Raw genomic sequence first — 26,169 nt, 5'->3', positions numbered from 1 at the left:
AATTATATGGAGACATTCTACTTGAATGTAGAATTGCTATTTAAAAAGGCAACAAGGAACATCGTACATTAATTGTATATATCCCAGTATACTCAGTTTTAAAAAGTTTTTATATATACTTTTAAATTACACAACAAATAACTGGAAAAAAAAGAATGCAAAAAAGTATTTTACCGGCATCTCAGCCAAAAGTCTCTTAATCTTCATTTAAGATCCATTAAGGTCCATTAGCATAGGTAGTATTTTACAACAGTATAAATATTTTTCTTTGAGTAATGTGTGTATTTATGTGTTTATAAATCCATGCATGCTTTCGACCATTTATACTAACGGCTACATGTATAGAGCAACACGCAGTACCACGGGCATGCAAGAATTGTTTATCTGTCCATATATAATGATTACTGTTATCTAATCTCACTATTGCAATGGCACATTGTTCACAGAGGACAATATATGAGCATGGAAAAGTAGAAGAAACAAAAATTACAGTGAACTGACTTCTTATTTTGAAACAGAATCCCACAAAGAACATATCAAACACAATATACAGTAATAGTACTAAAACACACAATAGTTTACATTTACACTGGGTTATGACAAAGTCACAGCAGGATTTTCAGTACTTTTCTCTGTGTCACAGTCTTTTTCTGATGGGGCAGACACTGGGGCATCTCTGAGGGGATTGGGGCCACTGTTCGTTTGGCCGGCAGCTTTGTTTGGGACGTCTGCTGCTGGCTCACCCTCAGGTTCCTGTTGTGGGGCAGTTGCTAAAAAAACAACACAAGTCAGAATTTTGGTTGAAACAGTTTAAAGGGTGTTGTACTCATTCATTCATTCAATATTGATGTACTTTGTCCCCCTGGAATATTTAAAAGGTTAGATATGTATGAACCACCATAGACCTAAAGAAATAATAATAACTTTTAACAAAGCTATAGTCATTAAGAGATAATTAAAGAGCAGCATGTTTCAGAGATTAAACGTAATTTGGTGCTCAGCCAAGTTTCAAAATTTCATGAGATCTTAAAAAAAAAAAAAAAAAAAAAAAAAAGATACCCCAATCTAGTTAGGGTTTGATTTCTGTCGAAATGTTGTAGTGATTTTTTATGATATCAGAAAGGAGGATCATAGACGATGATGAAAACTTGGTAGTACATAAGATCTGAATAAGGAAAGACCCCCAGTTGTGAGACGATGAGGAAGCCTAAGTTCTTGTACTATAAGAACAACCTTCTTTGACCCACATGAAAACATGCAACATGTTTTTCATTTAAAATTTCTAAACTATGCTCTTGGTGCTTTAATATCCAGCTCATTCAAGGCAAAGCACCAGATGTATTCACATTCTAAAAACACCTCTGCTTCAAGTTACTGTAAACCATTATAGCAGGGGTCATCTACGTGGCGCCCGTTGGCACCAAGGGGCCCTCGGGAGGCCTTATGGGGTGCCCACAGCATCTTCTGTAAACAGCAGAACTCATCAGTGGGCTAAGACCGAAATTTTTATTTTATTCTATTGCCCTTTTTCCTTCCTTCCTTCCTTCCTTCCTTCCTTCCTTCCTTCCTTCCTTCCTTCCTTCCTTCCTTCCTTCCTTCCTTCCTTCCTTCCTTCCTTCCTTCCTTCCTTCCAATAGAAAATATGTTTATTATGTATGAAGTTAAAGTGAACGCTGACCCCTCCCTCCCTCTTGGCATTCTTCCTCCATTCCTTCCTTCTATCCTTCCTGCCATCCACCCTTCAACCATTCCTTCTTTCCATCAATCCATCCTTCCTCCATTCCTTCCTACCACCCTTGCTTCTTCCCTTCAAATCCCCCCTCTCTTCCTTGCTCCCTCCCTCATTCCATCTTTCCATTCTTCCTCCCTCCATCTTTCTTTTCCTCCTTCCCTCCATCCATCCTTCCCTTCTTCCCTCTTTCCTTCCTTCCTTCCTTCTCTCCCTCCATCCCTCCCTCCCCTATAAATATGTTTATTATGTACGAAGTTAAGGTGAAAACTGATCCCTCCAGTTCACAACTTCGCCCCCTTGAAGTAAGAAATGTAGTTAAAAATCCAAAAAGAATTATACTGGCTTTAAAAAGCTTTTAGCCCCTATGCAGGGAAATTTAAAACCTTTCATCTAATTTCCCTTTGGGATTAATAAAGTATATTTTAAATTTAATTGAATTCATTGGAGCATATGCATGTATCTGAACATCTATGCAAATTTTAAATTAACTACAAACAAAAAAAAAGTTAAAGTTGCTCGCGATGTTATCAATCAACTTAGAAAGCATAATTATTTTATTAAAAACTGCAGTTATTAAGATACTCCTTTATGTAAACATCTGACTGGAACAGTAGCTTCCTGATGTTGTTGTCCCTGGTGCATGCTGGTACCTGACTGAGTGCAGGACTTCATGTGCTCTGGCCAGTGGGCTTGCTGACACGGGTAATCACAGTAGCTGGTGTTCCAGCAGCAGTAGAAGATGGCCTCTTTCCTGCAATTAGCACACCACTGTTTCTTCTTGGTCTCATCCACAGCCTGCTGCTTATCCTGCTCCATCTGCTTCTTCACTTCGTTCATCAGTCTTTCTCTTTCCTGCTCCAGACTCTGTCTCATTTCTGCCATGGTCAGTTCTGAATCAGAGAACACAGGCAGGGCCGAACAAAACAGGAAAGCTTTTTTATCATTGTAGGCAGAAAGAAAACATACTAGGTTGTTAGGAGCAAATTCATGAGGATCATACCAAGATTGTGCTTCATTTCAGATAACTCCTGCTGATGTAACCATTGTAGTTTTTCTATTTCGATTCTCAGCCGTTTTATCTGTAGGAAATACATCAGGATATATCAGGATATGGAAAGCATCCCGTGTTCAGTGCCTTGGAAAATTGCTCATATGTTGTCAGGTTACAATTCCAAACTTCTTTCTTGTACCACTGACATCTCACATCTTTCACATTTACTCTAACACCCCTACATGAAATACTAAGATAAACTTAACTTCAAAAAGTAATAAATGAGTCGATCCAGTTGTAAAAATGATTTGTTTCTGGTTTTTTAGAAAACAAATAGGCTTATAAAGACCCAGGAGCATAGCAGAGATGACATTTAGAGAGGTTAAAAGCAGGATCTCAGGTTTTAAAGATTTTATAGAGCCAAGTTCAAACCTTGCAAAAATGGAGGGGGTTAGGCACAGCTGCAAATCTACTATGACATGGCCATCAGCATAAAACTGCTTTGGAAGTCAAGTTTAAAGTCATAAAATATTTTTAACCTGCTCAAAATTGAATAAAACATCAAATATTTTAATGAAAGAGACAAATTAGTCAAATTTTAGTAGATCTTGATCTTTAAATAGGGGTAGAGGCAAAACAAAACTAGGTACTAAATATCATCCTGCAATCTATATTTCTTTTAGGTTAGTTATGTGTTTCTGGATTTTTGTGTGTGTATTTTAATCAAAACTGGACCCGCTTGATTTGTTCAGCCAGATGTATAAAGTCACTGGATATTAGCATTCCCATATGTAATCAAATAACTGAACAGGAACCAAATCCTGGTTCATAAATCCTATAGACTTTGTTTTGCAGCCAATATTTACAACTTTATGGGCTTGTTGCTATGCGGTGTGTAATTTCCTTAGACCTGGAAGCATAAAAAGTTTAACTTTAAAAGACTATTGTACATGTGTACATGATTCTGCTGTCTTATTTGTTAAACCAGATTTATGTCATCATTGAACTGTGGTTGCAAACATCATCCAAATGTCCTTAATTGGTCCTCAGGCCATATTTTGGATGGTGCAAACTAACCAGCTGGAAAAGGGGAAAAAATAATCAGAAAAGTAGCCAAAAATGCTAACTCTCAAGAGTTGTAGACATATGGCTAAGTCTGTCTACATAATAACTATTAGATATGCAGTGCATAAACCTGTTGATCTATCGAGAAGTAACAACAAAAGCTTTTATAAGAAGAAAGTCTGCCACAAGCTGTTAAACATGTGGAAAATGTTTAGCAGCAAAACTGATTTCAACAACATTCCTATGAGAAACATATAGCAGTGGCATCATCATGCAGAGGAAATTAAATTGTAGACTGCAGATGTGTTAAAGCTTGTAGGGAAATAACTCACAAAACTTAAAGCTGCTGTATCTGAAGTGAAAGGTGGTCCTAAATTAGGACTAAGAGGGTTTAAATACACATTGAATACCTTTTCAAATTATCATTTTTTTTGGACCTCTTATTTGTCAGCCACTAATTTGTATAGGTCTGTCATATACAGCAGTGTTTGAGAATTTTGTTTTACCATGAGTTCCCCTGTCAGTTAAAAGAATTGATGATTGTCCAAAAGTGGAATGTACAATAACTGATTATTAAATGAAAACTATTTTACTTAATCTTTTATTTTGAGCATTTCATTCTTAGGCATTTTATGCTTTCCATCTAAAAAGAAAACATTAGTACGTTGCCTGAAAGTTAGTAAGGAATTTAAATAAATACAAAATAAAATCATATTATAAACCTGTATTTATAAAACTGGAGCTCCTCTGAGTAACTCCCTTATAAATACAGTTAGACTTGATGAATTTGGAACAAAATACAGAACAAAAATATAGTCAGACTGACTTAATAGGTTTTGCTTTGTTGCACCTGAGCTGCTTTGATGGGCTCTGATAGCTCAGTGTGTAAAAGATACCAGGCTGTTCTCTATATCCAGTCTGTTCCTCTGCTTGGTTTTGATTTAAATCAAAGCTGAAGGTGAACTCAAACAAATAAGGAAAAATTACTTTTTGGTGGATAAAAGCTTGTTTAATTTTTCATTTTGGTCCTCAGAATGCAAAACAGATCCCAGCCCCATTTTCTTTTTTTACTACATAAAAGATAAAATATTTTATTTTAGCCCTTGCAACGCATTTGCAGACCACTAGGGGTATGAGCACCCCTGACTGGGAATCACCAATATAGAATCCCCAAAAATGCATTGAGATTGCAGCAAGACTTAATGTAAAAATGCATCCATTTTTTTTTTATAATTTCATATGGCATTATGGAGTTGTTATTAATTACATGAAAAAAGAGACCAGAGCAAACACCTACCTCTCCTATTGTATTCCCTGACGTACTCTCAGAGAGGTCATTATAAATTTCAGTCATTGTACCTTTTATTGCATCCATTATCTGAAAGAAAGAAATATTTTCATTAAAATAGGCATACTTATAATCTTAATCTGACTAACTTATAAATATTTGAATTAAACTGTAACAAAGGCCACAAGTATTCAAGGTTTTAATCCATTAAATCAAGTTCAGTGTGTCAAACACCAAAATTCTCTGTAATGAGGAAGCAGGAAACCTTTTTACCAATTCTAAATAATGGGTGTTATGTGTGTAAGTCATGTAGATTAGGCCAAAATAATGATGCTAACTTTATTTGTATACTTTGCGATGTCTGCTGCCACATCTGCAGAAGCAGTGGGGATATACAGGTCTGTTCCAGCCGGCGATGACGCAGGTGTTCCCGAGACTGAGGGGGCGACCGTGGTACCAGAAGCTGGACTGCTTGATACCAGCGTACCAGCTGGTGTGGATGTGCTGATGGGAGGGTCTTTCTGGTGGACAGCTTAATGCAAGAACCCAAGCAACATTGTTATGGAAAAGCAGATGGATAGAAGGAAGCTCATGATGAAAGCTGTATCACTCACCCTTAGACGCCTGTCTGGTTTGATAGCGAGAGCTTTGTGAGGACTGCTGAGCTGAGGATGAAGATGAAGGAACAGCTGCAGAGCCATTCCCAGCTACTTGGGTCTGGGTCAGGACTTGAGCCCGGCTCTGTCTGGGAGAGGACGCCTGTGTCTGAGGGGCCACCACCAGCTGCTGGGTTTGCTGTTGACGCTGCACCTTCTGCATGTGCCACTTCTGGGAGGAAGTCTGAAACTTTGCAGCAGGACTCCACACAACGGCTCTCTGGACTACAGGCACTGTCTCCCTGGGCAATAGAGGGCGCTGTTTCTTCAAAGTCGGTGTGGCAGAGGCAGTGGAGGAAGATGATGGTGTTGTGGTGGTGCTGGAGGTGGATGAGTTGCTCACTGTTGCAGGAGAGGAAGTAGTGAAGGTGACCATGGGAACAGGGATGGCCATCAGAGACTGAGTTGAAATACTGCAGGAGGTAATGTTTGGTGATGGGAGCACTGGTGTGGTCAAAGCTTTACCTATATGAAAAAGAAGCATATTAGGGGTGGAATAGTTCACAAAATCCACGGTTCGGTTTGGTTCACGGTTTCGTGGTCACGGTTTTCGGTTCGGTATATGTTTATTGTTACACCGAAAAATGAAAATAAAAATTATAAAAATTAATGAAAATTTTTTTTTGTGAAATTAATGAATTGCAATTATTTTTAATGATTCGCGGAAACCATGGATCATATCCGCATGTTTTGCTGCTTTGAATTTAATCATCTCGCACATGTCCTCTACGATCTACAAGGAACTCAGAGCGGAGCGCACGGGAGGCACAGCGGAGGCTGTAGCCTTTGCTTTGTGGAGGCGGTCTGGAGCGCAGCGGGGAGGAGCGAAGCGCTGACGGAGTATGTGGGATTTCGGGGTTAGCCTGACATGTTGGTCATGTTGCTGTTAGCATAAACAAAACGTGTTGCACAATCCTTGCACACTGTTGCACTTTTATCCACAACTTTCTTTCCACCGTCATCGTAGGTCACTCTAAATGCAAAGTGGTCCCATACAGCAGACCTATAAAGTGCTGCTGGCGCGTCTTCCAACTCCTGTCAGGGGTTGACGTTAAGGATTTTTACCACTTGCCCTTTGGGAAAGTGACTTTCACATTTCATTTGCCCCGAAACAATTTTTACTTGCCCAGTATAATGTTTGATAAACATAGTTCCTAATATTCATTTTTGTATATATATCAATGAAACATGTTTGTTTTTTAAACGTTTTTTGTAATTCAGTATTTTTTAATTTTACAGGTTCCTGGTGTGTATATGCATGCCTCAGATAATGAACTCAAGCCTACATTACCGTGTTAACATGCCTTTCAATCCTTCCTGCACATTCTTTTCAAACTTAACTTTGCTTTAAACTGTTGTGTGCTTGGGAAAAATACAAATTGTAATGTTAAAAATCTAAAAAAAAAAAAACTTGACAGGTTAAAAACTTAAGATAAATCACAAGATAGAAGTCAATGTCACTAATGAATAACTTATTTTAGAGTCACAGTATGTTTATACAAGATAATACTATTAATATAATGTGACTTTTCTAGAGAATCATTATACAGTTATTTTATACAGGGTTTCCACAGTCTTACATAATTTCAGAATTCCCTGACTTTTAACTGACTCAGGATTAGTTTTCCCTGACAAAATAAATGCAGCAACAAGACAATAATAATAACATAACAGGTCACCAATTTAACATGTTTAGCTCTATAACATTTAAATGCACCTCTCCAATGTATGAGAGAAAAAAAATAATGAACATTTTTTAATGTATGACCACTGTACAGAAGAATGCCATATTATAGCGCTTTCTAGATTGTTTGTCGTTTTGGTAACTACATCAAAATGACCGCTGGGTTCACAAAAATCACGCCATCTGGCGGAAAATCTCGCAGCTTTTTCAAATCACGCGTCTTTTTTAAATCACGCGAGAATGTGTACAACACAACAAAAATGGTGCCGGCTGGTTCGTTTTCAGCTAATGTCGGTGATTTTAAAGTAATTTTGAGTGATAAATAATTTTTTTTGCGATCACTGCACTTGCCTGGTGGGCAAATGCAATGAAATTTGTACTCTTGTAATTTGTAACATCGAGCCCTGCCTGTTCTTTCCCACTCGCCATACCCACACAATTCTCCACAACAACTGATTTTTTTCTGCTACACTCGGCTATGCTTCTTCGCTTCTTCTTCTTCTTCTTGTTTACTACTGGTGGTTGGCTTTGGTCGCAGTACCGCCACCTTCTGCTCTGGAGTGTAAACGCTTCGCCTATGAGAAAATGGAGCAGCGCATGAACCGAACGCAACACACGCGAACCGAACCGAGACAGTCAAACCCAACGGTTCGGACGGTTTTCATAAACCGTTCCATCCCTAAAGCATATATATTCAAACTTTTTCTCTAATCGACAAGGAGTTACAATTAAACAGAGATGGATAATGGAGGTACCAAAAGTAAAAACCCTGCCCTTTTTTACTTCATCCTGTTCACTTTACCAGGTGATTAGCTCCTCAGGTGATTAGTTTGTGTTGTGGAGCTGAAAATGCAAATGGTTGGAACTAATCTCTGTATAGGCTTTTTACTTTCTGGACCTGGATTATCCACCTCTGCAATTAAACATACAGAGTCAAACGTATACACACATCCCGCGAGTACTTGGTCAGAGTTACTGCTCTGGGGATTTGTTTCTTCACGCCTCTTCTCACTTTAATATTTCTAACACCAATCAGTTTAGACCTGAGTGAAAACCTGTTGGGATGTGTATTCACTGACTAGAACAAAAATAAATAAATAAATAAAAAATGACTAAACTGTTTACCTGTCTGACTCAAATTGTCACCTTTTGTAGAATTGGATGGACGGAAATTGTCCCTGGTGTGTACTAACAACCCAGAAACCACCTAAGCTAAGACATACCAATAATAAGCATATATAAGGACCACAGTGTCACCATCTTTGGTGAAGTGTCTCTAATGTTAAGAGGAAAGCCCAGCTTCAAAGTAACCAGCATCAAGCTCAATGGAAAGCTGCAGCTACCTGCATGGTAGTTTTTATTGTAAAAAAAGCAAGAAATATTGAGTTGCCTGGTTATAGTAACAAGATACTTAAAGGCATAAAGGTGAGGCTTTAAACGTAGGAATGGATTGGCTGTTTTCAAGCATAGTGATGGTAGTTCATGATAAGGGCCTGGGTCGCTGCTTATTGTTTTGATGTGCAGTGCCACAGAGATGCCCTGCCCTCAAGTGAGGAGTTAGATGGTTGAAAATCGAAACGTTTTAAGCATCTCAGCAGTAATAATTTCAAACACTCATCAATGCCAGTTTAGGAACTGATAAAGAAAGTAAACATCAGCTTTCTTGAAGGGCTCTGGCCAAACCAATAATTTTCAGTTAACTTTCAGTTCTGATGAGGTTTAATCTCCTGCTAGAATGATAAAGAAAGAAAGCCTGTTCATTATTTCCATTGGTGCTCATTTTTGTGTTAAGAAAGTGGTGTTTTTTTAAAAAGCCTATCTCTATTTGATGTATCAGATTAATTAAATGTTGATAAAAAATTGCAGTCTCTTCTCACCTTCAGATTTCCCAGCATTTGACTCTTTGTGAACAATACTGTCTTTTCTGCTTCTCTTTTTCCCCTTTCCAGGCTGTTCTTCTCCAAGATCAATAACCAGCTCTTTCTCCGAGTCCGAGTCCTCAGCCGCCACAGCCTGTTTGCTCTCTTTTTGCTTTACCTGGGACTTTTCTTTGGGTGTAAAAGCTTCCGGAGCTGGATCTGCCGTATCTGGGTTATCCTTTCCCAAATCAGAGTCTCTTTTCTCTTCAGCTGGGCCTTCAGGTACAGTTACACTGGAATCATCTATGGTTTCTGACACAAGCCGATCTGCTTTGCCTTTCTCTGCCTGGCTTACAGTTTCTTGCTCTTTCACTTTGCTATTGACAGCCTCTTTCTGCGGTTCCTTTTTAGGCACCGAGTCTTGGCCAGCCTTCGTCTTTGACTCTTCCTCTGAGACATATTCACTCTCGCTGGACTCAGACTGGTCAGAGTCTTCAGAGTCACTATGCTCCACACCTTTGTAAACATCCACCGAGATCTCATCAATGCCTACAGACAGAGGAGAGTCCATGGGAGAACAAACTTCACTTTCCTGTAGTAGTCAATATTTGCTTTACAAAAGAAAAACTTTCCAAATGTTATCACACAGACAAAGCAATACATTTCCATGTTTTCATACTAACCCAGCTGTGCCTTGCAGCTCTCTATGGTCTTGTCCAAGTTTAGTTGGAAGCGGCTTTTGATCCGCCTTTTTGGAGAGATGAGGGCTGGAGCAGCTCCCTGTTTCTGCTGAACTGTCTCACTGAGCTCCTTTAGATCCATTTCTGCTTTACTTCGATCTAAGAAGACACACATCAATCAGTCGAACTGCATATATCCAAAAATCACATGGCAGATTATCCAAGTAATGTGGATTCACCTGTGGACTGCAAAAAAAAAACAGCCTTAAAATAAGATAATATGTACTTGAAATAAGACAATGCAATTTTTTTTCTTTTTTTTTTTTTATTAGATTTTCTTGCTCCATCGGAAAAGGGTCTCACTTTCCTCCTTAATTCAATAAAAATGCACATATTTTAAGAAACAATTACTTATTTAGATTTAGATTTTTTTGCAGTGTGAAGAATACAAAAACAATTAAACACCATATTAAAATATTAATATTACATCTTAAGACACTTCAGGAGAACATGTTAGTGTATTCACCTAAATTTAGATTCAGAATACTTCCGGTCGGTGGTGTCTTGTCCTGCTTGGGTGTGTCAGTGGTCTGAGAGACGGGGGGTTTTGGACTATCCACCAATCCTCCTGTAAAAAATAAAACATATCAATACTGTATGACAAGATTTCTGAATAATATCAGTATATCTCCTTTTTAAGTCCTTATTTCATATCTTTAATCCTGATTTTATGAATGCTCAGTAAACATTGCCTCTGATGAAACTTAAACGTTACTCTGCTTTTAAAATGTGATGTAAATGAGACTAGAATCAATTTCTACACTTTTCCACCTCCAATGTGCCACTTGTACTGATATTGAAATATTTAAAATAGCTGCTCTAAATGGTTTGATTGGAATGTTTTTTAGAGGTGTTGGTTGGTAGAGTGATATGTAGAGAAATCCACACTAATACATACATAATATAGGGGTGAACCGATTGACTGATACTGTTTTTCATTAATTTTTAAGAGCACTACCATACATCTAGATTAAACAAGTTTGTATGGTTAAGTGCTTTTATTAAATAAATCAGACTTGAATTTTGAAAACTTATTGTGACCTTATAACCTATCACAGTGGAAGTAAAAAAATAAAAATAAAGATTTTGACAAAAAATTGGCAGATCAGTTTTTAATGAAAAGTCAGCGATTGACCAGGAAACTGGAATCCCTACCTCCAAAAACAATACATATGGGAGCACTGGATGTGGTTCCACAATAGTTAGAAAAAGACTAGATGGAAAATGATCAGAGGCAGCAAAGAGTTTGAAAGAAACTTTGGAGAAGAAACAAGAATATCTCAGAAATTAAAAAACTGCAAAAACATTTCCAGACATCCTGCTATGGTTTGAGGTGAGTAGTAACTAGTTTTATTTACTCAGTCACATTCACTTGGGTAACTTTTGGATACACTTTTAGGAGTATTTTTACTGCAATATACTTTCTACACTTAAGTATTTTTTTATATTTCACGTACCATGAGTAACTTTTTATGAAATATGGTAATATATAGTAATAAGCATTTTTTTTAATAAGTATAAATCGTCACTGGAAAGTAGTTTGTCCTACTCTACATTTTATTACATATTGTAGGTTTGGGTTTAATAGGTTTTATCTTGAAAAAGGTAGTTTCTTTTGTCTGTGTTTCTTCTCCAATTAACTGCAATTTTCTACTGACATTTACATTTCTAACAAAAAAATAATAATAAGCAAAAACAGCAATACAATTTAAAAAAGTACTCTAGTAACCTCCTCACCAGTTACCTTTTTACTCCTAATAATTTCTTTGAAGGGTACGTTTTACTTTAACTTAATTTTGTTACCATTGCTTTTCTGGGTACTCTATCCACCTCTGGTTATATTCAAGACAGCATTGCTTCATGAAAAGGATTTAGATGCATAGCTGAAAAAATTGTGATAATATCACTAATGGTCAACCAATATTTACAGATTCCTTTCTTTCTTTATAATAACACAATGTAGCCGGCAATCCCTTAAAGCTTTAGTATCTCAGCCACTATAAATAAAAATCCAGTTTGGGCATTAGGAGCAGTTAAGAGTCCATAATTGATATTCAGGCGCTGAATATGTCAATTAAACATGCAGCTTGAGTTCTGATCAGTGAAAAATTCCGCCGTCAAACTACACTAAGCAGCCCACACACTGAAGCAAAGTGGTGGCAGTATCATGCTCTGCTATCTCTTTTCTACAGATAAAACTGTATTTATTTATTTTGTTAAAGCTGTATTCCTTTATTAATGGAAAGCTCTAAAAAGCATTCAGTTTGGAGCGAAAAGCTTCAAATGTTTTCCTGAAAGCCAACATGAAGAGGGATTTCAATTGTGAGTATCGTAGTGAATCAAAGAACACATCAAAATCAGAAAAATAATATCCACAACTAATGAAAAAGCAAAGCTCAAACAACAGATTACCTTTCAATTCTGATTGATTTGCACACTACATGTGAGAAAGAGAGACGATAAATATTTCCAAGTCCAGATGCTACTTGTTTCAAGATTCCTAAAAAGGCTCAAAGAAAGCAGTTGTTTAAAAGTTTGCTCACTTGCTCAACCAGATTATAACAACATTTTGCTTCCTTTATCCTCTATGTTTGGGACTTGAAATGAACATGGTCGGTATTACTTTTCAGATAAAAAGTGTTTAAATCCCTTCCAGCTCTTCCTGGATAGCTTGTATTGTGCCAGTGCTGCACAGAAGACATTTCAGATTTTATTTGAATTTGAACATTCAGGAAATAGACACCGAGAGTGATCAAATCCAATATCAAAACGTGGCTCCATGCTCACAATCTGTGACTCTGATAAAGACCAGAACAAATAAACATTTATTAATGCATTATTTTATGCAGGCAATACAGCCCAGCTCAGTGTTGTTATTGTCAGAAAATGGACGTATGAAAAAGTTACATACAATGCTGGTTACATTGGTACGGTTCAGTTGTAGTAATTAATAAGAGAAATCATTTTAGGTAGAAATTGGCATCCATTCAAAATGTAGCTGTATGTTCGCACCTGTACAGTCTGTGGACTCTTCTCCTGTACTGGACTGATTGTTGGCAGGTTTGTTCTGACACCTATCTGTTGTTTCTTGTTCTCCATCAGAGCCACCATGTGCAGAGGAGTTGGTGCTCATAGGAGAGCGCTGCACGTCCACTACAGGGCGCCGTCTTGTGCTCCCTCCTACTCCAGGGAGTACGGCTCTGGTCAGGGTGATCTTGGGTGATGCCGACATATCAATGCTCAAATTAATCTTCTCCAATTTGTCCTGTTTTACAGCAGCGGATGAGGGATTGGATGGATCAAGAAGCAGCTGAAAGTTATTGTCAGGGGCGTACGGTGTCCTGAAGGGGGCATAATTGAACACGCCAAACTTTTTTCTCATGTTCTCCACGTAGACCTCCATCTCCTGCATGGCACTGTTGAAAATGCTTTTGGTCTTCTTTACAGAAAAGGGAATCTCTTTGGACATGAGGTAGCAGTTGTTCAGAGGGACCCAGGCCCTATGGCACAAACACCACCAATTACCAAAAGAGGACAGATAAAACACCCCAAAAGGTAAAGGTAGATATAGCAAACAAGCTTGATACCTATCATGCTGACCAAAGAAGCGAGCGTCGACCTGCCCGTCTTTGTCCCGCAAAGCTTTAGCAGGCCAGAATGGAAATCCCTTTAATTTGGCCCAAACAAGAGGGTGAGGGTGGCTCTGCAGATAGACAACAACATACAAGAACTACAGAGTTTTTCTCAAATCATTGCCGTTTTCAGAAGAGATGAATAACAGGACAGAGCCATGAAATGTTTTGTAAATCTGCCAGCTTACACACGGCTCACAGAACCAATTTTCTCTCTTTTGGCAAGTGGACAGATAACACTCAGGACACACTTCGATCTCATTCATCTGCAACAAAACAGGAACAAGATAAAGACATCTAATAAGGTTCAGTGTTCATTCCAGGTATTGTCAGGTACAGAAAGACATCTTACCCAATTGTCATGCTTACCTCATGTTCACAGATTTTCACTATCACTTTAGCTGTAGCTGTGAGCTTATGATTGCCTGAAACAAACAGATTATTCCTCAACACATCGCATGGACTCACATCTCACTACAAGACATTGTATTATTATGATCCTACCATAATCCATGATGTAGCTGCTACTGACAATTACTGCAATTACTGGGATAACCGTGTTTATTTCATGTAAGGTTATATTCAACTCTCTTACGTCAGTTTGTTGTAAAACCATGTTTCACAACTGGAAGTAGATTAACAGGCTTTAGACATATACAGTAGGGTCTAAAATTTTTGTTGATTTCTCTATGCAAAACAGCTTAAGCACACCTAGTCTCGGCTAAAGAAATTCACCTGCAGAACATGATGTAGCAAATACCTTTATTTCATGGCAAGGAGGATGTGTTAAGCTTGAAGTGCAGTGTTTTCATTAATGCATAGCATGCATGCCACAGAGTTTAAATTTGGGCAAATCTGACTAAATAAATAACTTCCAAATGTTTGACTTTAGAACACTGAAAACATGGCGTCTTTAGGTTTCTTTTATTCTTGCTATTCTTCTGTGGAAGCCACATTTGTGGTGTCCTGACAGATTCTTCTGAAAAGTTAGCATTGTTGATGCTTCTCTGGTTAATGCTTTCATTAGTGCGGACGGACAGATTTTTAAATTGAAGATGCTGAATTATACACTGTGAGATGTCAGATATTTGGGCCCTTATCCTTAATCCTTTATATTTGTGTTAACAAAGTTGGATAATTGAGTCCAGAAAGTTTAAACCCTGCCTGTTTGCTCAAACAAACACTACTGAACTTTTAGACACTAGGAGCGCTAGACCTATAAATTCCAGTTTTATTGTTCCTGAAACCAACTGGCAACAATGCTCTGTCACAAAGTGAAACAGACTCCCTCTGTGCTTTGGAATCTGAGAACAGATAGTTTAAGAAGTAATGGAGATAGTTGTAAAGACAAGGGCACATTCAGGCCTCTGGATTAAATCCTGTATCAAAGAACCCAAAATATTGTCATAGTCTTGGTGCTGATGGCTGGCTTTATTGTTTACTTTTTTCACCTTTTTAATTGGCCCGTTGTTCATTACTGTTCATCTTGTCCACCTGGTTCCTGCTGCTATTTATGCTGCCTGTTTCCCTGCCATCTGCACCTGATTATTCGAGCTGTTGGTGAGAGTAACTCTATCATTTGTTTATTGTTCTGACCTAATCCTGACCTCTTTCTGCCTTTTTGGACTTTCGAGTTTTGCTTTGCCCTTGTTTGTCTTACTGTTCTGGACTGATTCCTGGATTCTGCCGGCTTACTGAACTTGGACTTTTTATTTCTGACCTCGGCTTGGATTCTCCTCTGGTACCTCCTCGGCTCTCTGATGTTCCAGCCGCCACATGCAAGATGGCTGATTCATCAATGAATTCAGCAAAAATGGCTTAGGATAATGTGAGGCACATGCATTGCTGCTCCATCCATACACATCCCTTGTAAATTTTTTGTTTGATTTGTTAATAAATCAAATATTTTTTTTGAAATTGAGATTTGTGTAACATTTGTTATCATTTTGTAATTTTTACCAAGTAAATGGTGGAAGAAAAAAAACAATACGGCCTGTAAGAAATCAGCTCTAAAATATCAGTGGCACGTATCCAGGATCGGTTGGGCTAATAGCATGAAACCTTGCATCCCAAAAGTTCTCAATGCAAAGTAAAGTTATGTAGAATGAAATTATGATTGATATACTTTGGTGTAGAATATTTTGGAACAATATAATTTGTGAAGAGTTGGTGGAGGTGGATCCAGCTGTTTAGAGGGTAAACTCACTATAAATCTGACTATGGCTTCTTCTGTGTCAGAGTGCGGTCAGAGAGAGGAGTTGACAAAGTCAATTGTTTTATTTTTCAGATAATATGATTAATAATTAATATTTCTTGGTCTTATCTTTTTTGGTCTTATTTTTTGGTCTTATCTTGATGTTTTTTTTAACTTCAAAATACTCATGTAATGTGAACTAGGGTTAGTTATAGGGTTATAGTTATCATTATAACTAACTAGGGTTAGTTATAGGGTTATAGTTATCATTATTGAATTGTTATTTTTTTATCAATTCAATTCAATTCAGTTTATATATATAGCGCCAAATTCACAACACATGTCATCTCAAGGCACTTTCCAGTTCACCAGATCATCCAGTCAAATATCATTATTATATTCTTTATTTCCAATTCAACCTTTATCTTATTTCTTATGTTAGGACCAAAGATCTCAAGCTGCCAGTAGGAAACATTATTTGCTAATTTTATCAGGAACTTTGAACCACTATTTAAAAACCTATGGTTGCTTTAGAGGTTCTTCACCGTTTTCTTTTAGACCCATTTGCTGTGTTCATTATCATTCATCTTCTCAATGCTGTTTGTACACATATGTTTAACAATCCTTTGAGATATTCATAGGAAAGCTAAATCTAGACTCATGAATTTAAATATAGGACCCTACTAATCAGGTGGCCTCTGAGAGGAATTTGAATTTAAGGTTACTTCCACAATTATTCCTAAAAATATATATATATAATTTTCCTTCCATTTTTCAGTTATTAACTACTTTGCATTTATCTAAAATAAAAACGTCAACTTAAATTACAGTGTAATTTGCAGTGGTTTTAAAAGTACCCACATTTAATTAAGTAGAAGTACAGATACTGCTGTTTAAAAACTCTGGTAAAAGTTGAAGTATCGACCCGACCTCTTTACTCAAGTAAAAGTGAAAAACTATGTGCTCCAAAAACGACTTCAGTATAAAAGTATAAAGTAACCTTAAAAAAAAAAAAGAAAACTGCCAGATGCCACTATATGAACTGAAAGCTAATTTTTTCGATTATTTCGAAAAATTCTTTGAGATAGGGCAAAGGATGAGGGAAGTCTTGTTGGTCTCATTTCGACATCTTTTTCTGAATCCGACATTGTAGCATGGCATAGAAAATTCATGTTTGCAGTTTGAAGAACACCTGCTGCTTCAGATGATTTCCTTTAACTAACCAATGAGTGTTTGCGTTACATGACTCCTCCAATTAGATTAGTTATCACTAGATGTGGATGGCGCCAATGACCTGCATTGGATGGCTCACATGACGTAAAATATATATAAACATTAAAACCGAAGCCAAGAGTAACAAGTAACTTTTGGTTTAAAAATGTAAGGAATAGAAAGTACAGATACTTGTGTGAAAATGTAATGAGTAGAAATCAGAAGAAAAATAAGTAATGGAGTAAAGTATAGATACCTAAAAAGTGTACTTAAGTAAAGTAATTTGTACCTTGTTACTTGACACCTCTGGTAATATGTGGCATTGATGAGATAAAATGTGCTAATTTGAAGATTTTCCAAAGCTACGTAGCAGTTACATCATGGTATTTTAAAAACCTTTCTAAGCATCTTAATGATCTATGTCATTTTAAGAACTAAATTTGCACTATACCTCCGTTGTAGATTATGCAGTTGTGCAAGATCCATTTCACATCTGCCAAAAAAGCCTCTGTGCAACCGTACATTTTCTTTTTGATATTCTGTGGTGGTACATAAAAAAAGAGCCTAAATACATGATGCAAAAGCTTGATTATCATTGTTAGAAAACATCCGGCTCAGGATATCTTTAAACAAAGGCTGTGATCAAATGACCAAAAATATACCTTCTCAAGTGTGCAGAGATCCATTGGATGAAAAATATACTCTGCATAATCAGGATGCTGTTCAAGAGACACTGGTTTCTGGAAAGGTTCAGTCTGTAAAATCAACAAAAGAGGGATAAAAAAACAAGTGAATGTAAACAAATATTTAGAATTCACAGTAGTGTTTCCTTCTAGAGACAGCAACATGCTACCCAAAAACTGGCAAAAGCTCTAAAGCATCTCTTTACAAAAAAGGAAAGAAAGAAGCAGTGAAGGAAGAAATCATGATGGGTTCTTGTTAGTGATGTGATTGATTACCCAATTAAAAGTCTTTCTCTGCGAGGAAGCTGCATGTGGGGAGCGAGATGACAAGCGAGGATGATCCTGAAAGAGAGCGAGAGGGGCAGCTGTATCCTCACCACCAGCTAGCATGTTTACTGCCTTCCAGCCATGACAGATCCAATACATTACACTTCATGGGACTGTTAGTTCTATTACTGTGAGATTTACCATGCAAAGTCATAAATACATGAAACTGAGCCAAAAGGTGAACAATAAGGTCCACTTTTGAAAGGTGCAGACTGTCATTTAGTCGGTTAAGCGCAGAATTCATGCCTTAATTTAAATTATGATCATAAATTTGATTGTTTTCACTTAGTGTTACGTTACAAATCCCAGATAGACAGCTGTTAGAAAACACTTACACCTGGTTGCTTCATCTTCTGCAGAGCGAACTTAAGCAGATAAGAAAGTTGGTCCGTAGTGAGCATCATCATGGCCTTGCTCTGTGTTTCTATACACTCAGCAACAGTTATTTTCTAAAGGAAAACAGACAGAAATCGACATTTTATTCTTAGATTTTTAAATATGGAATGCACAGAGATGTTAAAAGGTTTCCCAATTTGTACTGTAAAGGTTTACTGAAATAGATTTTGTGCTCTCATTTAAAAAAGGAGCTGAGGAAATAAACTCCCTTGTTTGCATATTTGCCTCCTTTTGTCAAACTACTAACCTTGATGTATTTTATTTGCACCAGTAAATCATGAGCAAATAAAGAAAATAATGAATATGAGGTGGACGGTAGACAATTAATGGTCTTCAATATTTTAATAATATAACCATGAAAAGTGTGGCATGCATTCCTATTCAGCCTCTCTGAGTTTCTTTTAATGAAATCTTTATACTATCCATCACTGTCCGTCCCTAGTTTGTGTCAATCCGCCACATAAAACCTTGATATATTACACTGAAGGCTAAGGAAAAGGGGTGTAATTATTTTTGGATGACAGTAATTAAATAGTTTTGCATTATAGCAACTACAATTGCTAAACATTTACGTAACCAGCAAGCCTTTCAGTGTCTCAGCTTCATACCTCACATTCTGGACAGAACCAGTCACCCTCGGGCTCAGCTGGCAGTTTGAGACACTTGGCGTGGTACACTCTGGGGCAGAGCTCACAGCAGAGCACCTGGCCTTCTCGGTGGCACAGCCAGCAGTAAAAGTCGTTCCTGCCATCCTGCGGTACAGCATCAACAGGGTCTGTGGTGAGCGCTGGTTGCTTGGCGTAGTAAAAGGGGCCGTGTTTTAGCTCAAACTGGAACACAGGAAAGAGAAAGAAAATCAGGATGCAGATTAGGAAAGCCATGGAGACATGCAAAGCATCAATATAAAATATATGTACTGAACAACAAACAGATTACCACCATATATTTGTGCATTTGAGTGCTTCGTCTTTAGTCTGTGTTTAATATAGAATAGAATAGAATACAAAATTCCTTTATTGTCCCACAATTTGGATATTCTGGTGTTACAGCGGCAAAAGGATTACAGAAAAAATGGTAACACAAATGTGGACCTTAGAAAAATATATGAGAATAACATAATAGTGAAGTGTTAAAATATACACCTTAAAACACTGTACTGTATAGTGTTTTAACAATGTAAATACTGTGCACCTGGAGAATAAATAACCAATATACAGCTATGGACATTTTTACAGTAATGGATATTTTAAAATAGCAGTAACATCAGAGATGTGCAAAATGACAGCAGCTTGTTATTTAACTGACTAAGATAGAAACTTTGCAAAATCAACATGTTGGGAACAGTGGTGGTTATAAAGGCTTTAGCCTAGCCTGATAAACCAGACTAAATGGGAGATAAAAAATGATTTTGGCCGCTAGCGGATGGGGCTAGTTTACTAGGCTAGCTTAAGCCTGGTTTATGCTCAGAAACCAGGTCTTTTGCGAACCTTCTTCAAAATTGGGAATAAATCAAAAATATCTGTGTCATACCTGCAACAAGCTAACTGAGACACAGTGCTGCGGAAGTACACACAGCCCTTTACACCTGCTGGGAGGAGGGATCTGTGAGAACGCTGCCTGGTGCATTTAGGGTGCTGCAGTCAGTTACTGAAGGAGCTCTCCAGTTCTGCAACAGCTTCATGCATGGAATGGTAGAAATATTTAACAGAGATGTTAATTTAGTTAGAATCCATTTGTTTCCCCTCCTGCACTGAGTCCAGAGGGCATCCAATCACAGAGCTGGCCTTCCTGATCAGCTTATCCTTTCTCTCAGCTACAGATTAGCCACTGCTCCAACAGACAGCTCCATAGAAGATGGCTGATGCAAAAACATAGTCTTTTAGGAGCGCCCCCTGCACTCCAAAAGACCTCAGTCTCCTCAGCAGGAAGAGTCTATCTGACCTTTCTTATAAAGAGCCTCAGGGTTGTGAGTCCAGTCCAGTTCGTTATTCAGATGGACATCTAGGTAATTATAAGAGGCCAGTATCTCCTGTACTGGATGTTCCCCTGTGTCATTCATAATAAGAAGTGAGGAGCAAACGCATGAACAGATAAGGTTTGGCAAGACTAATTGTTAATATGACCATCAGCTACAAGCAATCACAATGATGGGTTTGTGAATGATAAGCATTAGAAGAACGAGCAGCATACATTATATTGTCAAGAAATTGCTGAAAACAAGAAAAAAAAATTAGCTGAAAAACAGAAAAATGACAGGCAAAAAAAACAGAAATCTTATCTTCTTTAATTTTTAAGAGCAATGTTATGGAAGCTACATAGCCTCAGGCAGGGGGGTGGGGGGGTGATTCAATTTATTTTAATGTTTGTATAATTATATCCCCAAGCTAAACACACCTTCTGATCACTGTGGTTTCATGACTGAAAGCCTTTATATTTGCACGTCTTTGCATGGCTTGCAAATATAACTCTAGAATGTGTTCCTTTTTAATCTGTTCTTCAAAATGACAATTATTTTTACCCTTTGCAATGACATTCTTTCACATTCAAATTAAAAAAAATGCTTCGGTTGCTGTCCCGTTTCGTGTCTGTGTCGTGTGACCATTTGGCTCAGATAGTCAACCCTGTAGAGCAGAAAATTTAAAGTTTGTGAAGCAGGGGAAGAGTTTCTTTGGCAAGTCTTAAACCTCACAATTAACTCCAAATGCATCAAATACCAACAATCAACAAATCATAGCAAATCAAAGAGTTAACCTGCTAGCAATAACCTAGATATGCATAAAAACAATAAGGCAAGAAATATGTTAACTAATAACAGAAGCTGCATTTATGAAGTCTGCTCTCTCTTTGGAAACAAACTATATATATGAACAGATGCTTTAGATGACATATCTGATGATTATTCATCCATTTAAAGCCAATGAGTTTTTAGGAAGTCACATTGTGGGACAAAAATAATCTGAAATTAGGAATGTCCCAATATGATATTGGTACTTAAAATTGGTCAATATCAGCCAAAAAATAAATGTATTCGTGCTGATATCAAATCTGATTTGGAGAAATAATCAAAGCTGCACAATCAGTATCATATTGAAGATGAAAAAGTTGTATCTGGACATCCCAATTTGACACTAGTTTGATAGATTTATATGGCAACAGATTAACATTTTTACTTTGTATAGAAATAAATATACAGCAAAGCAACAGCTTTCCAATTTTTAACACAAACTGGTCTCAAGAGGGAAATATAATAATAATTAAAGTGACAACAGATTGACAACGGGCTGCACGGAAACGCAGTTTGTAGCAAGATGGTTCCAGGTTCGATTCCTGGTCCAGGATCTGTCTGCATGGAGTTTGCATGTTCTCCCTGTGCGTCCCTGTGTTAGGTTAATTGGCATCTCTAAATTCTCCAAGAAAATTCCAGAGATTGGCACTGGCCCCACCACGTGTCATAATAATGCAGGAGAAGATATCCATCGCAGATTAGACAAGATTAACAATATTACTGATCTGTTCTGTCTCTGTCTGAATAATGTCATATTATTTGTAGATGCTGTTAAGAAAGAGCTATTAAAAAAGGTACAAAATGTTAAAATCTTAAAGATAAAAGAAAAACAACCCTAAGGGATCGTATAACAAAATGGTTATTTTCATGATAATGGATGAAAAAACAAAAGGCATCCTGAGAACATGTAGCTAGTCAAAGTCACCTGCATGCAGAAAAACACATCTTTTTTTTTCTTTTTTTTTTACCACAAGTAGACTGAACTTAGAACCACCATTCTTTTCTCCCCCATTTTCTATATTTCTTAGAGGATGACAATACTGACTCATGCACCCTCCAAGTTTTGCTTATTTAAACTGTTCAGGAACTACCCTGCCCATCCAGTATTGATGCTCAGTGAACCTAGAGACACATAGAGACCTGTGAATCAGTGGCGGCCGGCCCATAGGGGGCGCTGGGGCACCGCCCTCCCTGATAAGAAGAGAGAAACGTAAAATATATTTTTAGAAATTAACTCATAAATGTCAGTTTTACTCTCTAGAGTGTGTACCTATAAGCAAAACAAATTATATAAACTCCATTTCCCCATCTACTGTCATTCATTTGTGGATTTCCACAGACAGACTCCTACCGTCTCTGTCTTGGGGCTGTGATCAGACTGCACCACATTTGCAGAGAATCTGTCAATCATGTACTATTGCTAGGTGAATTTAATGGCCAATCAGCGTCTCAGAACTTTATGGTCTTGGGGCTCTGAAAATACTGCCCTTTAACAGGCTTCTGCACCCAAGCGCAGGTGCAGACAATTAGAGGGAAGATGGCGAATGTAACGAACGAGATGCAGCTTCCACCAAATTCGGTGAGATCCTTATTTATCTACCCGTTTGCCAGAAGAACATCCATGTTGTAGGTTAGGAAAATTTCATGTCATGGTTATTGTGACTGTGACGAATCCACCTCGTCGCTTAAAACTTTGCGTGCCACACACACATTCCTGTTATACTGTGTTTGTGAGGACCAATACACTCGCGCTGAGCCCAGTAGCGGTCCATTAACTTAGAACACACAAGCTGTTCCTGGTTACCTGCTGGTGTATTGAGGGTGCACACTTAATATTTCAGTGGGGTTAGCCGTGTGTGTGTGTGTGTATGTGTGTGTGTGTGTGTGTTTATGCTACGGGGACTTGTCATCTTCAGTCTGGCTGTGTCTTTGCTGGGTTCAAACCCAGTTTGGTGTAATTGAATAAGTCAATGAATCTGTGTAAAAGAATTAAGTTGTAAAAATTATTTGTTTTTGTATATCAATTGTTTGTGGAGGTAATATATGGACAAAACTGATTAATGAGAAGAAATCAGAAATAAGAGAGCCTGAGGAGAGGGGCTTAAACTATTTAATGAGGGCTGTGGGAAGAAAAGCGGCCATTTTTGTTTTCTGTTTCTTTGTTACATTGCTGGTAACTGGAGGGAGGCTGAGGCCCAGAGTATCTGGTACATGTTTAGTTTCTTTTGCACCCTGTTCTGAGTTTTTGAGCACAATAAATCACCAACACCGGTAACCCGACTGAGCCTGGATTCTTGGAGGCCAAAGAACCCCGTCACAGTGACCCAAATCATCACTGTTACTGTTATTATATAGTAAATTAAATCATTACTGTTAAATTGTATTTCATTTCCAATTGTTTATTTGAATTCTTATTCCAAATTAGTTGGAGACATACACTAGGCTATATCAGCCCCACCAAAAATATTTTTCACCAGCCGCCACTGCTGTGAATGTTGATAGAGAGTAGGGGTGAGTATTGGCATGGGTGTTGCAAAACAGTATGTGTCACAATTTTTGGTTCATGATACGATATTATCCCGATTTGCAATATCACTATATATTGCTATATTTTTCCCAGCTATCAAAAAAAGGTATAGATAAAAAAGCAAATTCTGTATATGTTCATCAGAAGCTATTGATCATTAAGTTATTTTAGTATCCACGTTGTTTGGGATTTGAGTCAGTCCAGGTCTTCCACTGTGTGCCTTAACAACAGGTATGGTTCTGCGTTACACAGCAAAAGGGCTCCACAGCTCTGTCTTCCAGAGTGACGGTGCAAGAGTATCCCATTTTCCCTCATTGTCTTAGATAAATTGTTTTGTTTTAAACAAAATCGATCCTAAGAACTGAAAGATCGATATTATATCAATCAGCCGAAAATCATGATGTATCGCCATCTTGATTTTTCCCCAGACCCTTAATATGTAGATATTCTCTGTCAGCACACTGATAGAGACCTGTATATTTCTCCATTTTTCAATGGAATAGAAAACAAATATATAATTTGTCCTACTTTACAAGTTAATCTAAGACAAGCTTTTAATGCATTTTTACATTAAATCACAACAAGCATTCAGTGTTTTCGATCACTTTTATTCTCTCTCTTTTACTTATTTGTTATAGTAAACACACCAATTAAACAATCCATAAGATAAATTGACATACATTTTTTACTGCAAAGTAGAACAAGTACTATGTACAATTATGCATTTTTGGTCATTCTTTTTGGAATATATTATGCTAATATGATAGTCGCATGAAAGCATAGTTTAACAAACTTAACATTTTAGTTCATGAACTGAGACAATCAATGTGTCTGTTTATAGACAGAGTCCAGGTGAATAACTGTGTTTTAATCATTCAGGAATAAATGTTCTACTTTTAACTAGATCATCCTAGATGGATAGTCTGAAGATGAGAGACTTTTTTGATAGAAGCTAAATCCATAGAAACGTCATTTGACACAGAATGTGTCAAATACAAACCAAACTAATGTCCTGCTATCAGAATTTATATCTAGGTCCTCTAAATACTTTAATCGTTTTGTTTTTTTTTTTAGATCTTTGTAGTTTTGTATTCCTATTAGACATAGTTAGATTATACCTGGTCTTTGCAGCCGCTAACAGCTCCTGGCTTTTTCTTCTTTTTTGCTGGACAGGGGGAGGTCTCAGTAGGAGAGTGGTCATTGGACGAGTCTGAAGGACTGGGGATCTTTCTCTTCTGGGCCATCCTCTCTGTTGATCCTGCATCTGAAATAACACATATTGTAAATCCCAGAATTAAGACAGAATAATGCTAGGCCATGGTGCTATTGATTTACAATTAAGTCATAAAAGGAACAAAAATAATGTAAAACTGTTTCTTACTTTGGGTCAAATAAACTTTTCATTGCCTAACTGACTAGTTAAACTCAAATTCCAGCTTGTGATTATAATATATCCAGTGCCAGATTTGACCAAGTCATTTCAAACAATCAAGCTTTTCACTAAAAGAATAAATGACTTGAAAAGCAGCAAATGGTCTCAGTACATTTTGCTCCAAAGGTTTATCAACTATTAATTTCTTTGCTCGTGGAAGAGAAGAATGCATTATTTACAAATATGTATTCGAAAATGTCATTTAAGTACTTAATTTTTTTTCACTCAATGTGTTAGTTTCTATTTTTATTTTGTAATTCCATTGTTGTATACACAAAGTCCATATATTTTCCTATTTTGAATTTTTATCCTTAAAACTTCTCATTGGGACGCATAGCCGACCCATTACTTCATCATTGTAAAATCCTTTCTCACTGGAAACTTTATGTAGTTGTAACATAGTACATTCTTTTATTGATACATGTCCTATATATATATGCTACTGCTGTTGGTCTAGAATTTTTGGGATCTGCAGGTCTGTCCACTTTTCTCCACCAGAGGGCGTTCTAGGTCTCCTGGAGCTGGAGCTGATTGCACCACCTGTTGCTCGTTTGCTCATCAAGAGACCAGTATATAAGGAGGCAGAGGACATCACTCCAGCGCCAGAGTGTTTGCCAGTTATGGTAAGCAAACCTGAGCCAACCTGCTTTCTGAATCTTTGACTCCCAGAAAACCTGAACCTGATCTGTTTTTGTCTTCTCTGCTTCCCAGGTTGAACCTGCCTGAAACCAGAAACCCAGGAGAGTTTCTCTGTTGGTAAATCTGTCTGTGTGATCCCTGAAGAACTCTGGAAAATCAAACCTGTCAAAGACCTGCCTGCCCGCTCTCTGAAGAATCTGAAAGGGAAACTCAAACCTGTGATCTGCAAGTACTAAAACCAAGCTCTGCCTACACCAAGCCCTCAGCCTGCCGACAGCCTCTGGACCCTCCTGGTTCCCCCCCTCTGCCGCTCAGCTCAAACTCCAG

The 26,169-nt window shown here is 37.6% G+C and overlaps 1 protein-coding gene across 7 annotated transcripts in view; it reads right to left on the bottom strand.

Annotated features, from left to right (window-relative positions):
• Positions 1-80: 80 nt before the first annotated feature.
• Positions 81-26,169, bottom strand: part of zmynd8 (zinc finger, MYND-type containing 8) — a 42,900-nt gene continuing 16,811 nt past the window's right edge. For 4 of the 7 annotated variants that reach the window (XM_038295090.1, XM_038295068.1, XM_038295073.1 and 1 more), the window contains 19 exons: positions 24,890-25,035; positions 19,068-19,289; positions 18,399-18,512; positions 18,013-18,078; positions 17,716-17,808; positions 17,505-17,592; positions 14,017-14,072; positions 13,836-13,913; positions 13,603-13,718; positions 13,028-13,515; positions 10,482-10,583; positions 9,959-10,114; positions 9,294-9,824; positions 5,691-6,197; positions 5,415-5,608; positions 5,086-5,166; positions 2,733-2,811; positions 2,383-2,622; positions 81-770 (listed from right to left, as the gene is read on the bottom strand). In XM_038295090.1, the coding sequence (XP_038151018.1) occupies positions 595-770; positions 2,383-2,622; positions 2,733-2,811; positions 5,086-5,166; positions 5,415-5,608; positions 5,691-6,197; positions 9,294-9,824; positions 9,959-10,114; positions 10,482-10,583; positions 13,028-13,515; positions 13,603-13,718; positions 13,836-13,913; positions 14,017-14,072; positions 17,505-17,592; positions 17,716-17,808; positions 18,013-18,078; positions 18,399-18,512; positions 19,068-19,289; positions 24,890-25,035 (3,533 nt within the window). In that variant the 3' untranslated portion in view covers positions 81-594. Of the gene's footprint in view, positions 771-2,382; positions 2,623-2,732; positions 2,812-5,085; positions 5,167-5,414; positions 5,609-5,690; positions 6,198-9,293; positions 9,825-9,958; positions 10,115-10,481; positions 10,584-13,027; positions 13,516-13,602; positions 13,719-13,835; positions 13,914-14,016; positions 14,073-17,504; positions 17,593-17,715; positions 17,809-18,012; positions 18,079-18,398; positions 18,513-19,061; positions 19,290-24,889; positions 25,036-26,169 lie in introns of those variants that run through there. The other 3 variants (XM_038295102.1, XM_038295099.1, XM_038295110.1) reach the window with 3 other exon arrangements.

This window comes from Cyprinodon tularosa, unplaced genomic scaffold (assembly GCF_016077235.1).
Source record: "Cyprinodon tularosa strain WSP-4 unplaced genomic scaffold, ASM1607723v1 ctg11, whole genome shotgun sequence".
NCBI lineage: Eukaryota > Metazoa > Chordata > Actinopteri > Cyprinodontiformes > Cyprinodontidae > Cyprinodon > Cyprinodon tularosa.
The sequence above is the reverse complement of the archived record's forward strand: the minus strand, read 5'-3'. Positions and strand labels throughout refer to the sequence as shown.